The sequence below is a fragment of the Sturnus vulgaris genome, chromosome 12 (genome assembly GCF_052056855.1).
Source record: "Sturnus vulgaris isolate bStuVul1 chromosome 12, bStuVul1.hap1, whole genome shotgun sequence".
NCBI classification, from domain to species: Eukaryota; Metazoa; Chordata; class Aves; order Passeriformes; family Sturnidae; genus Sturnus; species Sturnus vulgaris.
The window spans coordinates 9177186-9192172 of record NC_142254.1 but is presented as its reverse complement, the minus strand read 5'-3'; the positions used below and the strand labels follow the sequence as shown (position 1 = coordinate 9192172).

At 40.5% G+C, this 14987-nt stretch overlaps 2 protein-coding genes across 10 annotated transcripts in view; both read right to left on the bottom strand.

Moving 5' to 3' along the window:
• HEATR3 (HEAT repeat containing 3) overlaps window positions 1-9039 on the bottom strand; it is a 22828-nt gene extending 13789 nt beyond the window's left edge. For 3 of the 5 annotated variants that reach the window (XM_014882775.2, XM_088171876.1, XM_088171877.1), the window contains exons 1-8: window positions 8595-8721; window positions 7116-7288; window positions 6502-6589; window positions 5457-5569; window positions 3644-3753; window positions 2742-2882; window positions 1674-1957; window positions 1317-1407 (exon numbers count right to left, since the gene is read on the bottom strand). In XM_014882775.2, the coding sequence (XP_014738261.2) occupies window positions 1317-1407; window positions 1674-1957; window positions 2742-2882; window positions 3644-3753; window positions 5457-5569; window positions 6502-6589; window positions 7116-7288; window positions 8595-8702 (1108 nt within the window). In that variant the 5' untranslated portion in view covers window positions 8703-8721. Of the gene's footprint in view, window positions 1-1316; window positions 1408-1673; window positions 1958-2741; window positions 2883-3643; window positions 3754-5456; window positions 5570-5969; window positions 6056-6501; window positions 6590-7115; window positions 7289-8594; window positions 8722-8902 lie in introns of those variants that run through there. The other 2 variants (XM_088171878.1, XM_014882781.2) reach the window with 2 other exon arrangements.
• Window positions 8939-14987, bottom strand: CNEP1R1 (CTD nuclear envelope phosphatase 1 regulatory subunit 1). 5 transcript variants are annotated; one of them, XR_015806235.1, is made up of 7 exons: window positions 14647-14914; window positions 12636-12707; window positions 11269-11342; window positions 10835-10944; window positions 10650-10704; window positions 10284-10385; window positions 8939-9069 (listed from the first exon to the last, which is right to left on the bottom strand). XR_015806235.1 is itself a non-coding variant. In XM_014882842.2 (6 exons), exons 1-6 carry the CDS (start codon window positions 14849-14851, stop codon window positions 10344-10346), a joined length of 378 nt encoding a protein of 125 aa, XP_014738328.1. In that variant the 5' UTR covers window positions 14852-14987; the 3' UTR covers window positions 9103-10343. The 5 variants fall into 5 exon arrangements, 2 of the variants coding, with proteins under 2 accessions (XP_014738328.1, XP_088028005.1); XR_001403593.2 differs by lacking the exon at window positions 8939-9069 and adding an exon at window positions 9103-9862 and having other exon boundaries at window positions 14827-14960; XR_015806234.1 differs by lacking the exon at window positions 8939-9069 and adding an exon at window positions 9103-9862.

The following is a 14987-nucleotide window of genomic DNA, read 5'->3' as shown; positions in this document are numbered from 1 at the left end:
CCTAGCACTGGTAACCCAAGAACTACAGACTGGACAGCAGTGTTGGAGTCTCCTGGCTTCTTGCCCAGGTGCCCATCAAAGGGGAGCACTCTGCTGCTTCCATACACTGGCCAGTGCTCAGTAAAACACATCCAGCCCGGTAATTTCACTCAGTTCTCTTGCAAGCTGGGTGTTTTTATGAACTCAGCATAATGGCTAAAGCTATTTTAGTCCTCAAATAATTTGAAAATTAAATGAACAGCTGCCTCTGGATTCCTCTTAATTTCTAGAGACTGTCTGCCCATGAATGGATAAAGTACTGTAGTGAAATACAACACAATCAATCTTACATTACACTGAGTGAATGGCAGAATATGCAGCTTATCCACATGAGATTTTCCAATTAAAGGGGAAAGCTTATGAATTACAGCTCATTAGATGAGAAATGCAGTTATGAAAGGAGCTTCATACACTAGGTGCAGAATTTCCTTGTGCTGTAAGAGAAAAGAAAAGTCACCATTGGGAATAACTGGGTATTACTGTGAATTTTATTAGAACCTGAAAGTTTTACTCAGTTACTTTCTATACCATTACTCCTGCATCAGGCTAAAACTACAATAGCAAAGTTTCAGGTTTTGGAGGGTTTAGGGGATTAGTTTTGTTTGTTGGCTTTTTAAAACAGAATTTGATAATCTTTCATTTGTTTTCCTGAAGATTAGAAGAAAGCTATCAAAACGCAGTTTCACAGTTCATAAAAGATACAGAATATCCTACTGCTCTCCAAATAACAGCCTCTCTTTCTCTTTCTCCTCCTCCTCAAGGGTCAAAAAGGCAGAATTCTGGAAGCCGAGATCTACATTGTTACCAGAGCTGCATGCAAAAGCTGTCCCTACTCCTAATTTTGCAACACTTGTGGTACCAAAACTAAAACAACCAAAGCTACAAGATTTATCGACTTTAAAAAAATTGATGCCCCTATCTTGCATCAAAAAAACAGTCAGACCACACTCTAATTGAACAAAGATTTTGCTGTAACACTTTAGGAAATATCTCTCTGGTGTGAGTGCTTTTTTGTTTGTTCTTAAGTGTTGGCACATTGAGGATCACACAAAAAAACCCCAAAAACTTAAGCAATGTAACTCACTGAAATGAAGAAAAAACATTTAAATTAGGAAGAGAAATGACAACCTACTTTGCCCCTGGATGAGGATATCAGGGACAATATGCCCATGGATGTTTGCCCTTAAAAACACAGATGACCAAACAGCAAACTAAATGTGACCTATTCAGAGACAAAACACACGATAACATTTGCAATGAATGAGACTCCTACAAACCTTCACTGCAGCACATATTAACAATGATTTCCAGAGCAGTCTGCTGAGCCGTCAGTAAAGCTGTCACTTCTTTCAGTTCCCACTTATCAGACTAAAAAATTAAAAACATGAACCAAATTTGATTTTGGAAAACAACATTCAAGTGCCATTTAAAGTATCCAAGCTGTCAGTTAAAAATACAGTCCATCCATTTCCTCTTCTCAGTCTACACCCAAATTTGATTAAAAAAAAAAACCCAAAACAAATCCAAGCAGTGCTATCTACCATCTTTCTGTTGAACGTTCCAGAGAAAATTTTATTCTCAAGGAATGTCACTTGCACTAAAGCTGTTCAAAAGCCAGTCAGAGCCACACTTACTGGAAGTAAATCCGAAATGTCATTTTCTCTTCCGACTTTTCCTTTTGGTATTTCTTCCATGTTATCATCTTCCCCCAAAACACAGTTTTCTGCAGTATCACCCATGTTTTCCTCAGTTTCTGCTTCCACAACAAGTTTTAACCTATTTTTTTCAGCTTCACTCATACGAATAATTGTTTCACCGGCATCCATTGCCAATGATTCTGAAAATATCTTCAGGATTGCATTAACTGTGCTTCCCAGGCTGCCTGGTGGAATGGTATCCTTTATATTCCAGATAGTGCCTAAATATGAGGTAAACAAATTATATAAATTATTAAAGTGCTCAATTCCCAGCTCTGTAATAGCCATTTTGCAAGGACATGACCTCTACTACTTAAAATACTCTGTGCTTATATTCACTATAAATGTTTCAAGTCTTTTCTCTACAGATTTCTATTTTTCTTTTGTATAATATTTCATATACTCATCTGTAATAATTGTTATGCCCACATCTTAAGCTCAAGTAAATTTCATAATGTAAATACTTACATGCTTATTCAGCATGCATATTTAAGAATATTTATGTGGAATAACCTTGGTGTCACTCTGTATCTGAGATAACAAATCCACGAGCATTATTTTCTAAGGAGTTTCAAAATTAATTTCTAACACTCCAGTATCAAAAATCATCATGGTTAAGCATTTGAGGTAACAAGAAGAATTCAAGGTAGAGAATCTGAGGTTAAAAAATCTACAGCTAGTGAGATCAAAACAACTCCTTATTGACAAAACAACTTATTATTGACAAATTTAACTGTTAAAAACTAAATGAGTAGTTAAAAGTGGGCTATCACTCTGAGCGGGGGGTGAATTCAGAATCAAGCATTTAAGCCAGTTTTAAAACTAGTTGCAAATACCTACTTGCAGTTCCAAAAGGCAGATATAACCTCACAAACCCATCTGTACAGGCCTCGACAATCAGATGTCCAGACCACAGCAGAGAAGACTAAGTCTTCTGTCCTTCCCAGCCTCCTTTACCTGCCATGCTCCCCATCTCACAGCAATGAACCCCTCTGAGCACTGTACCTGCTATCAGTGTTCTCAGAAGGATGTGCTTCATGGTGCTCTCTGGACACAACATCACTGTTTCCAGTATTTGTTGTGCAGAAGCATTAAACGAAGAAAGAAGATCTGGATTATCTTCTGTCACTGCCTGCAAGCAGTTTGCTGCAGCAAACAAGAGCAGACAATTAACAAACCCAGTAGTAGCTTTTGCTCTGCTAATGAGAAAGTATTATCTGCCTGAAAACTGAAGTAATGAAATGCTGACACAGGAAAAAAATTTCATGCAGCATCATGTTGTAATGGCCTGACACTGTCCTTTACAAGCTGTATTTTGAATTAAAAGACATTCTGTGGCAAACCCATTCATAAACCAGGCAAGGACAATACCACATCAGCCATGGAATTGGTTGTATTAATTTCAGCTACCCAAATTTATCCATTGTATACTGACAATGGACAACATAAAAAAATGCTGGAAGCACACACACCTGTATGACCATTATGAAACTATAATAACAACAATACTGATAAAACCAGATTGAAAGTGATTGGAATTGTTTGGGTTTTTTTAAGAAGGATTATCTCCTCTGCTCAACAAATTAAACCCTCTGTTACCAGAACATGAAAACAAAATGAATAACACAGCCTCCCTCTAAAGTCCTTTTCCCACAACATTTTTCTTCCCATGTAACCACCAATAAACCATTCAGTTTTGGACTGAAAACAAGCACAACAGATGTCAACTTCTTTATTATGTGCTGCTCAAAAATGAATTTAAAGCTTTATACTGATCACAAAGATAAGCGATGCTAAAGCAGGTCCGTTATGCAACGAATGTATTATCAGTGTTATATTCATATAGTTAAAAACATATTCTCTTTTTACCACTCTTTTATCTCTTATCTTCTCTTTTTACCACTTACCTACTGAAATAGCCAGATCCACATTTGTGGCGAATTTCTTCATGTAATGTAACACAGCCTCCAGACATCCTTCTTTATTGAAAATATATAGGGCAGTATTGTTGCATTCACTGATATATGGAAAACATCAGTCAAACATTTTTCCAGGAAAAAAAAAGTACTCTAGCAACATCTTAAGCACCCCATCCTTGTTATTACTCACATTTTCAAAAGATACCTAAGAATCATGCACTAGTCAAAGAGCTATCCTTCATTATCGAGGTTACAATCAGCTCTATACTGCTAAAAGAAAAGATGCAAAAGCCTGGACACTTTTGAGGAAAGCTGGCTTGTGCCAGCTGCTTCCTCACACAGTGTTTGGAGTTCGTTTGGGAACCTAACCACAGGCTCCTGTTGGAGTGTGGAAGGCAGCTCAGAGTTGTGGGCTGCAAGCCAGCCTAGGGCTTCCTGCAGCCACAGGAGACTTCACCCACAAACCCACTGCCAGCAGAGCAGGCTGCAGCCTCTCACAGCAGTGCTCACTCACTCCACAAAATGACTGCTCTTACCATTCAGAAGTGCATTTACTTTCATTACCTAGCAGTAGGATTTGTATTTCTTCAAGTTCTCACAGCTACTCTCCCTTTTAAATTGATATATTGATACAAGACTAATTCAAACCAAAAAAAGCACAAGCGCTAAACTAACTACAAGGGTCTTCAAAAAATAATTTTGAAAATGTTATGTCTCAGCATCAATGCCAGCCCTAATGTTATCAGTATCAAACTTAGCAACAAAATGAGAAGTTCACATTCATTGCCACAAAGAGCAAAATACAGAAGTGATTTACATCACACCTAATGATACTTCCTGTTCTCAAGCACTGACTAAAAAGAAAAAAAAAAAAAGAACACATAACATTGCTGAGTCAGAGTTACAAAGGGTCATGTATTCTGTGCAAGATGCTGAACAAGGGCTTTATCTAATTGTTCTAGATTCCAATTCCTAAAATATAAATATCCCAGTTTAGAAATAAGGTCTCAAGCCAGCAGCCATATCACACAGACAGGCATACAGGCAGGTCCACTGAGGCACTGCACAGCACTCAACAAAATCCTGTACGCAATGTGTATAACGTGAGAAAAAATTAAGAGAAGCAACAAAGTTCAAGGAGAACTTTGGAACAAATTTCTATCACTTCAATGTTTATAGTCTTTTTTGTATTCATAGTGTTGCCATTTGTCTTCCTTCACTAGTGTTTCCAATGTAAACTACTAAGAGAACAATTTACATTGTTTTCTCACATAATAAACTTATATTAGTGTTTCAGTAACTAAGGAATAGTTGCCCCAAACAGTTAATATTAATTTTTGGGATGACCTGCAGAGGGAGGAAGTAGTATAAAAACTCCTCATATTCATAGAGCACTGATCAGAATTTCATTTTCTCTGTTTCTTGTATCATGATATGGATCTACAAACTGTACAACAGACTATGACAGAACATGTTCAGAAAACAGGATCAGAATTCAGGATGAAGAACTAGTAGAAAAAGAATTTGTGGCTCTTCTAAAACTAACGACCAACTTTGTGCACTTTTAGAATATTTCACTTTAAAAAAAGTAAACTATACCAGAAGATAAATTTTTATTTCCTATGAGATGAGGGCTCATCATTTTTAAAGCAAGGTACAAGTAGGAGCAACACAATCAGAATCAGCAAATGAATGCATCTTCCCATGCCAGGACAGTAATTTCTTTTCTGCCTCAATTACCATGCTCTTTTTCAGGAACAATTTAATTTAGCTAAAATGCCAGTGTTTACACAGCACTTACCATATATTCCACAGCAAATTAATAGCCTCATTGGCTATGTCTTCAATATAATTTTTGTTCATCCCTCTGCATTTCTTTGGAGAGAGCTCGTTAGCATCCAGTCCAGTACTGCACTACAACCAAACAAAAGAACCAGGGCTGGGAAACAATCAAGCCACAAAGAAAAGCAAAACTTTAAAGTATTATCAGCACTGAGTGGAGAGATCCCCTCATGAAGTGTTTATTACCAGAACACCTGTCCAGTTTCCTTTCTTTATGAAAACTTAAACCATTGATAACTTTTCTCTTGTAGAAAGATTCTTACAGTACTTGCTTTGCAGTTAGTCTTTAGAAGCACTTTCTCATTTAAAAAAATAGTTGGGAATTTTAGAACCTGAAGTGTGCTGTTTCTTGTTAACACTGTGTATGTAGCTGTCAACAGTTGTTTCTAACTACAAAGATTAACTCACTAATACCTTACTGTGCTTTATAGCAATGCTATTATTCACATTTTAAAATGGGGAAGAAACATACAGAAAGTGATGATATTGCTCAAGGTTGCTCATACAAAGACAACAGGTAAGAGAAATCAATGCAAATTCCAAACTGCAGTGCAACACCTGGACCAAAGAAAGAATACAAATTCAGTACAGGTTATTCTGTAGTAACTACCCAGCTGTACATCCAAACATCCATTTAGACAAAATTGCTCACCAGAAAAACCTCACTTGAATAACACTGCAACATAAATGAGGACCTGCATTCTCACTGACAGAATAAACTTGTCTTAACTGACATTACAGACCCAAAATCTCCAGACCTTTCACTCAAAAATCATCCTAGGCAGCAAACCTCACCATGGACAAAAGCTAGCTGGCCAGGAGCCAGAAGATAGTGGTTAGAATCTCTGGAACAACTTTTGTATCACTAAACCTATGGAAATATTCTTTCAAAAGATCTTTCAAGTATCTTATTGTAATAATAGCTACAAAAAAAGAACTGTGTTTATATATAGAACAATTCAATGCCTAGACCAGATTTAAAATCAAAATAAAAATAAACACACCTCTTTCAGAAGTGCAACCAGGGGTGTCATGATATCGTTTGTCACCATGTCATCACAGACATCAAATCCTCCACAAGCACTCAGATTTCTGGGGAAAACAAAAAATTTAACACTTCAGATGAGATATAATACTTTCCAAGAATGTTTCAAAAATCCCCATGCCTTTGATATTCTTCTCTAAAGGTTATGCTACTTTTTGTTTTAAATTCAATTTGCTTAAACAGCAGCTTTAATCTTCTACCTCACAAACATAAGAGAATAACTTTAGTGTTAGAAAAAAATATGATTTTTCATTTATTCATCATGCATAATTAGAAAGCTTACCTGTACAAAAACATCATGACACAAAATGCCATACAAACTGTACTTAAGTTCTATTTCCTCATAAAGCCATACATTTCTAGCATAAAGCCTGCTCCTGACATTCAAGTCTCACAGAGCAAGAAAAGCCCCTCTCTCACAGACCTCAGCTGACATAGGCATAGTTCCTCAGACCAGAAATAAAGCAAAGGGAGGCTGGCACTCAAGTTCACAGCTGTCACCAGGAGAACCCCAGAGCTTCTCCCCCAGTGCCAGGATCCCCTGATTCTACCAGAGCAGTACCAAGAGCTTACCGGAGAGCACCTGCAGCTGTTTCCCGCACAGCTAAGCTGTGATCCATGAGCAAGGGCCCCAAACAGCGCACCACGTCCCTCTGCACAAAGGCTGGGATGACGTGCTTCTGCTGCAACAGCTTGGAAATACTGGCACAGGCATACTCCCTCACCTCAGCACTTGGATGCTGCAGCTGCAGAGACACACATAGGGCACAGCACAGTGAGGGAGAAGGGAGCTGGAAGGTTTGACTGAGTGAAAAGGGCCAGCACTGTGGCTCCCATTTTATTTCTGGAGCCACATGGAGCTTTTAACTTCCATGAAAGCTTATAAATCCTTGCCTAGGTTATGTGTGTTAACTTTATGGCTAGGTAAATGCTATTCTAGATATTTGATAAGACAGCCATAGTCGAGACAGAGATTTGACACTAGCTGGCAGTGGTGAGACCTCAATTAATTACCATATAGTAAAAGACAGACTGAAGTGGGGGGGAGAAAATATCATCAATGAAGAACGAAGTATAACAGACATAACACATGCCACCATAAAGAAAAGCTGAAGAAACATAAAGAAACAAAACCAGAATTATAGCCCGTAAATTAAAAGCATCTACATAACAGCAAGAAACAAGTGTTCCTTACATTCCCCAAGGCAATGTTGACTTGAGCTGTAACAGAGTGTTAGGTGAGATACAAGAATTGCAAATTGCAAAAATAGTAACACAGCAGAAGTGCATATCCTGGCAGGCCAGAGATTTTGTTGAGAACCTGGCAGATTAACATCTGCTGAAAAGCAGAACAGAACAGTGGTAACATCAGACCCTGTCTCCATTGGAAAAGGTGTCTAAGCTCATCCTCACCTGCGCCTTTATTTACTCTCTCTTCCCCTCTCTCTCTCCTAAACAGGTTAGCCCACAAGAATAATCAATCAGTGATCGGTTAAATGAATTAAGTTGGGTGAAGTGAACAAAGGGGAATTATTTAAAGGAAAACAAATTTCTGCTCCTGATTCTAAAGTCACACCTGCAGGAAATTTACATCAGTTTTCGTTTGCAATACTTAAGCCAGGACTATGGCATACAAGTGGCCAAACCCAGTCTTCTTCAGCATTTTCCATGCATTGTTCATCGCGTGTGGCTCTTGGACTTTTGGCTCTGGCCACCTGTAAAAGTCTGCGGGCGGGGAGGCCGAAGGCAAGCCCCGCAAGGACGAGGGGCACGGAGCTGCCGCCCCGCCGCAGCAGCGCACTGGAGCGCGGGCGGGGCCGGTGCCGGTGCCACCCCGCGCGGCCGTGACGCCGGCGGCGCGACAGGGAGCGAGGAGCGGCCCCGCGCGGCCGCTCGGCTCCTTCCCGCCGGGGGCGGCACCGCGCCCGCGCCCTCGCCCGGCACGGCCGCGGGGGGAGCGGAGGCCTCGCCCCCCACGCCCGGCCCCGCAGCCCCCGCCGCTCCCCCGCTCCGGAGCGGGTTAGCGCCGAGCCCGCCCGCCCCCGCCCGCACCTTCTCCAGCAGCTCCGCCGCCGCCTCCTCCTCGGGGCCGCGCTCCAGCTCGGGGCCGGCGGGGGCTCGGGGCGCCCTGCGGAACCGCCGCGCCCGACTCTTGCCCATGGCTGCTCGGCGCCGGCGCGCCCACGTGTGCGGCCCCGCGCAGGCGCCGCGCCCGCCCCGCTCCGCACACCCCGCCCTGCCGCGCACCCGCGCTCACACCCACCCCGGCACCGCAGCATCCCGCACCGAGGGGACTCCGCGCCTGCTGCGCTCCAACAAGAACATCACCAACAGAAACAATTTCCTCTAAGGGCACTTACAGAGGCGGGATTGACCTGGAGCATGGAAACCTGGAAGGGGTTTCCTCTCTTGGTGTCAGTATCTTAGATTTTAAGAACCACATCAAATACAGGAAATGTTGGTCCGGTAAGAAAGCTACAGAATGCAGCTATAAATTTTCTCAAGTTCTTCTGTGTTCAGTGGAGATCTGTATTTGCACAGTACAAAAGAAGATAACACCTGTTTATACAAAGATTTTATTTTATACACATTTACCTACAAAATATACAGCAGTTAAAAATAATGGATGGGCAGAAGATTTACTGGAAAAAAATCCAGAAGACAATTCTTAAAGTTTTAACGGACAAAGTTACATCAATAGGCTGCCTTTAAAAGCCAGTCTACCCTGTCTGTAGTAGGGGTTATTGAAGTTCCAAGAGCTTTGCAGTTAGAATCAATTTAAAGAATTCAAAACATTTAAAAAGGCACCTTGAACAACTTAAACTCTTAAAACTTGACAGTTTTAGCTATTCAAAAGTTACACTTCATGCATATATCATCCACACCTTGTTGTTAACACTCTGAATAACAAGTTTTGTTATTTTATTGTGGCACCCTTTAGATTTTCTTCACCAAATCTGAAGTTATACATTTGAAATATGAGTTTCATGTTCTGACTATCACAGCATAAAAATCCACTCAGAATGGTCGGGTGGATTTAGATACAGTACAACCTTACAACTGGGAAGATACAAGTATATTTAAGACAATTTTTAAAAAATTAAAATCTTAAAATAAGTTTTGAACCAGATCAAACAAGGAACTATGTATGACCACAAGGAAAGTGGCTGGTGCACTATATACACAACTTGACAAATATGATCCTTGATATATTTACGAAGTTCTTAAACAGTAAGACCAGTTTTCTCCGGCACAAACAGTCAGTCTTCCTGCGAGCCTTTAAACCAGTTCCAAAAAGAGTGACCAGGAGACAAGGACAGCTGTAATGAGGAAGTGTGCTAATAAAACATCAGGAGAATGGCAAACGTTCCTTTCAATACTCTCCACGCGAACAAGAAAATCCATACACCAGATATTACTTTTTTTCCTGAACATTGGCATCGATCTGCTATTTACAATAGCTTACAAAGACAACACAAATGAGGTTTCATTTTCAAGTTCAACTTCATCGCCGATTAACATACTTCACCTGTATGTTCTGTTCTAGCTGAAGTAAAAAAGTGACACTAATACTGAAAAAGAGGTAATCAGAAGTAGCAAAAGCACTGATAATGTGATAACGAAGAATTTGGATAAATACTCAAGGAAGTAATATTGCACACTTTCACTGTCAACTGTGTTAAGACTTTTACTCCCAGGCAGTGACAACCAGTCCCATTTGATTTTTTGCTATCATACTACCTTAAAAAAGGTCATTTTTGGTTTCCATGGCAGTGGAAAAAAAATGAAGGAAGACAGCCCTTATTGAACATGAGGCCTAGGTTTCAATATTAATTTTCCAGTCTGCAAGAGAGAAAACAAAATAAATAAAGTTTAAACACAGAAAGTTGATCCCAACAATTACACTTCAAGTTCAATGTTACAGGGAGAATTTAAAACAACACACAAAATGATACTAAGTATTCCACATTCCAGTTTTTACAGACACACAGAATTTGCTGAGGTATGTACAAATGCTGCTCAGAAAAACAAACGCATCTTTTTGAATTATTTCTTTTTTTTTTTTTTAAACAAACAAGGTTTAGGCAATGAAGCACTAACACTTACATCATCACAGGACATATTATATTCTGCCAAAACAGTTCGACATCGGGCTGCTATACTGTGTGGATTGTGTCAAGGAAAGCAGATAATACTTCTACACACAAATAAGTAAAAACTAAAAAAGCAGCATAGGCTTCAACAACTGCAGTAACTACACTTTTAACGTGACAAACATTATCAAAGGATACATTGATGGTGCCACCACTCTTTTATGTATTCCAGCAAAGAACAAGCCTATTAGGGTAATACAGCTAATTGTGAAAAATGGGTGATTCCAAAGTGACGTGAAAAATGATACCTAGGAAAGAAATCAGATTAGTCCAACTGCATACTTTCTAGAACACACAAAGTCACTGCATAGATCACTTAACTAAAAATAAAATACTCCTCCTAGCCATTTCCAAGTACTTGTGAACAATTCTTTAGATAAGCCTTCAGAGCAAAGTATTTTGGCAGGCATTGTCCCAGGACACATTCCACAACAATTCCAGACAGCTTGATAGCTTTACTAAAAATCACCTCCCAGTTTCATGTGAGAATGTGTTTAGCCTTTCAGTTTTCAATACACCACTGCAGCACCAAGCTATGGAACACTGCACATTTGGCATTAGCCTGACCTTACCTTTTGTGTCTCTGGGTCTATCAACCAGTTCCAAGCCCCAGTTGCTGTGCAGACTGATACCACTATCAAAATCACTGATGAAGAAAAGAATGAGAGTCATAAACAATAAACTTCACTCATATTTAAATGCATTTATTTTTCAGCAGCAACTCTTAAAGACTTCTTTCTTTTCTCACTTCTGAGTGAGGAAAAGCTCCTAATTGGAAAGCAGAAATGAAAATATGCAAATAAACTTCTAATATGTGAAACTTTAAGGATTCTGTACAAACTTTAGGGATAGAACAAGTACATCTGAAAATCTAAATTCTGTCAAGTAAAAACAACCTGGTCCTTTGAAGAAACCAAAGTTATCTTTTCAAAAGGAAGGTGAAAAAGCTATCAAAAGCATAGAGCTTCTTCTCTACATCATACAAATACTTTATTTTCAGGGTAATAGGAAGAAAAGTTAACATTGGTTACACACCTCATTATAATTAAAATAGAAAGTCCCTCTTTTATGTGAAATACAAAACAAGTAATTTGGGAAAAAACATGAGCCACTGAATACAATACTAGTTATGCAAACCTCATTTAAATATGCTTAAAAGTTCTCAGTATTTTATTTTAAATTATAACTGACAGGATTTTGGAAGCCAAATACATTCCTAAAGTAAGTGTGTGCAAACTCAGCAGAACTACAAATAAATATGTGCTTGGTCTGAAACATGCGAATTGAGGTGGTGGTGGTGTTTGGTTTTGCTTTCTAAGTAGTCAATTCATTCAGTTCCTTCATTCAAAATTGACCTCTCAGGAGAAAAGATACTATTTTATGTGTTCTAAAAGAAAGTCTGTACTCTTTGAGTACGAAAACTTCAGCAGAGTCTCAAAAACAAAACAAAACAAAAAAAAGTTGTGTGATTCCACCACAGACCACTGATCACAAAGCTGGCAGCATATCTGTGGAATTTTTGTCTTCCCCTTCCTTCAAACCCTCCTGTCATAACAAAGCAGCCTTTATAATACACTGCTGTAACTTTTTCACCTTCAATTTTATAAGGACTATCTCACCTGATCATATTTTGTTTAAGTAACTACAGCAACTGTCTGGGAAGTCTGAGTCTTGAAGAAAAAAACAGAAACAAACACAACTTATTGTTTCAGATATTTCCAGAATAATCCAGTCTTGAGCCAATTCAATCCTAACCTCATTTTTCTAACTAAATATTATCCTGTATTAACTTGTTGCGGAGTTTTTGAATGTATGCCACAAATTTTCAAGTCTAAATACAAATTTTTCTTTGGGCAAACTTAAATAAAGGATACACACTGGTAAATCTAACAGGCTTGAAAGACAGACTCCTATTTATTCCTTGGAACATCAAACTTACTTCTCCAACGTCCTGTAGCTGGTTGCAAACATGCAATGTATTCAGTAAGTCTTCTTTCAAAGGCTTTGAGATCTGAGGAAGATGCATATCAAGCATAATTAGATCTTCATCTATTTAATCATATTTTAAAATAGAAGATAAAAAGAATTCACTTTTCCCCCCATGCACACCCAGTTCTTAAAAAGGCAGAGAAAACCAATAATCCTTGATAAGAAGTAAAAATCCAGTCATAGTAGCTGTACCAAACTTCAGGTAAAAAATACAGGGGTGGAGTTAATCTAAAAAAACCCACTCCCATTTACAAAAAAGAAAACTCAGTAGAGCTGAGAAATCACACTATTTCACACATCTTTGGAAATAGTAACTTTAATGGCCTCTCAAAACAAAACAAACCAAAAAAGAGTATCACATTTTGAAGTACTATGTATATCAGGAAACCATTACATTCTACTATCAATATAATGGCAATTTTTAAAAAAAGATTGGCCATTTGCCACTGCTCAAGGGATTATTTGTAGCAGTGTGACTTTGATGACCTTGTTTTGTAGAAACTTTCAGAGTCATGATATATGCAAAAAAATCACACATATGCAAACACTATTCCAGTGATCTTATTCCAAACATTATTTTTTAAAAACAGATCTTTCTTTTCTACCGCCATCGTTCTCCCATAGTCTTTCCACTGAAATTGGTGTTAAATCCATTTCAAGTTGATAATCCTAAATTGTCTCCAAGGAGCTGTTTCACCTTAAGCCCAGGTTAGATCTACAATTCTGTTCAACAAGGGCAATATTTGATAACATTCCCGTTAAAGCTAGAATTCTACCTGGAGTTAAGTTTTAATTAGGATCAATTTAACTTTCAGCTGAAGTCTCTGTCAGCATCAACATGGAACTTCAACTTCTAACTACTGCTACATTAGTCATCACAATAAAGCAGTTAAAACAATAAGCTTAGAAAAAATAAATCTATTATGATCACTAAGAAAGCAGTTTTTTGCACTGTGAATTTATTCCTAAGTGGTTTGCAAGTGAATTTATGAGGGAAGAGCACAGTATCTTGACTTCAGCCACAGAACAGCTAACTAGTCTTAATTACTGCCAAGAACATGGTAGTTAAAGGCCTGTCCTCCGCTTCCCTTCTGGGGAAGTTAAAACCGCTGTCAGCAATTACAGCTAATTAACTGTTCCCTGACTAGCACAAACCCCTCCAACTAGTCACTGAAGCGACAGGGGGAACACAAAACCTGCTATTTGAGAAACAGCACCCTGAAGGCATAAAAACAGCCTATTGACAACAAAGCTCTCGAGAAAACACAGAATGCAGACATCACTGAAACAAAATACGAAAAAAACTTTTTCAGAAAAAAAGAAGCGTAAGTTTTAACTTGTTTTCAACTACACACATTCCAAGAACCTTCTCTGAGCGGATCCCTTTGGCAGCTGTGACTAGCAAGGCACATTTGTGCGAACCCTCAGCTTGCACAAGCATAGCAACAAAGCCCTGACAACGCCGGACTATCGGTATCTGTCGACATTGCCTACTTCTAGTGCTAATTCCAGAACACTGGTCCATTTTAAAAATCTCTACCAGCCTCTGGACCCTAAAAACTCCTTTCAGGGTTTTGACATCCTGTAGGCTGTCACTTCAAAGAACTTGTAACCCAAACCACCAAGTGTTCCCAGACAAGAAGGGGCTATTCGAGGTCGCGTTCTTCAAATGCAAAAGGAGCCCTTGGCTCAGTGTAGCGCCTAGTGCGGCTCAAGAGCTGAAAGAAACGCGAAAAGCCGTGAGCGGACAAGGAGCTCCCTCAGCACATGAGGATTTTCATCCGCCACAGCCGAGCAGCGGCAGCGCAAGGGAACCGCGGGCACTCCCTCCTCCCGGGCAGGCAGCAGCCCCTCAGCACAGGCCCTCCCGCGGGCCCTGCTCCCCAGGCCGGCCGGAGAGCAGCACAGCCCGCCCCGAGCGCAGGACGCCGAGGAGGCCCCGGAACCCCGCCCTAGCTCGCCTGTCTGGGCCGAGGAGGAGCGCCGGGAGCGCGGTGCAGAGGGAGCCGAGGCCTCCCGCGGCCGCTTCGTCCCGCTCCGCAGGGACGGGGCAGCGCGCTCGGGCAGCCCGGGCGCAGAGCCGGCAGCTCCCGGCGCGCCGAAGAAGCAGCTCCGGGCTCGCTCCGAGCGGCCGCACTCACCCTCAGCCTGGTCCAGGGAGTTCATGGCGGGCGGGCGGGCGGAGCGGCGCGCACCGGGCGGAGCACCGAGCACGGGCCGATCGCCGCGGCCCCCGCCCCGCCGGCCCGGCCCCGCAACAACGCCCCGCGCTACTCGCCCGCCGCGCCGCCCGCAGCAAGCG

Coding starts and splice junctions, on each gene's coding strand:
- CNEP1R1 (XM_088171879.1), bottom strand. CDS start 14,851: ATGAACTCCCTGGACCAGGCTGAGGGTGAGTGCGGCCGCTCGGAGCGA. Junction 10,945..11,268: donor TAGACCCAGAGACACAAAAG/GTAAGGTCAGGC, acceptor TTTCTTTCCTAG/GTATCATTTTTCACGTCACT. Junction 10,386..10,649: donor ATAATATGTCCTGTGATGAT/GTAAGTGTTAGT, acceptor TCTCTCTTGCAG/ACTGGAAAATTAATATTGAA.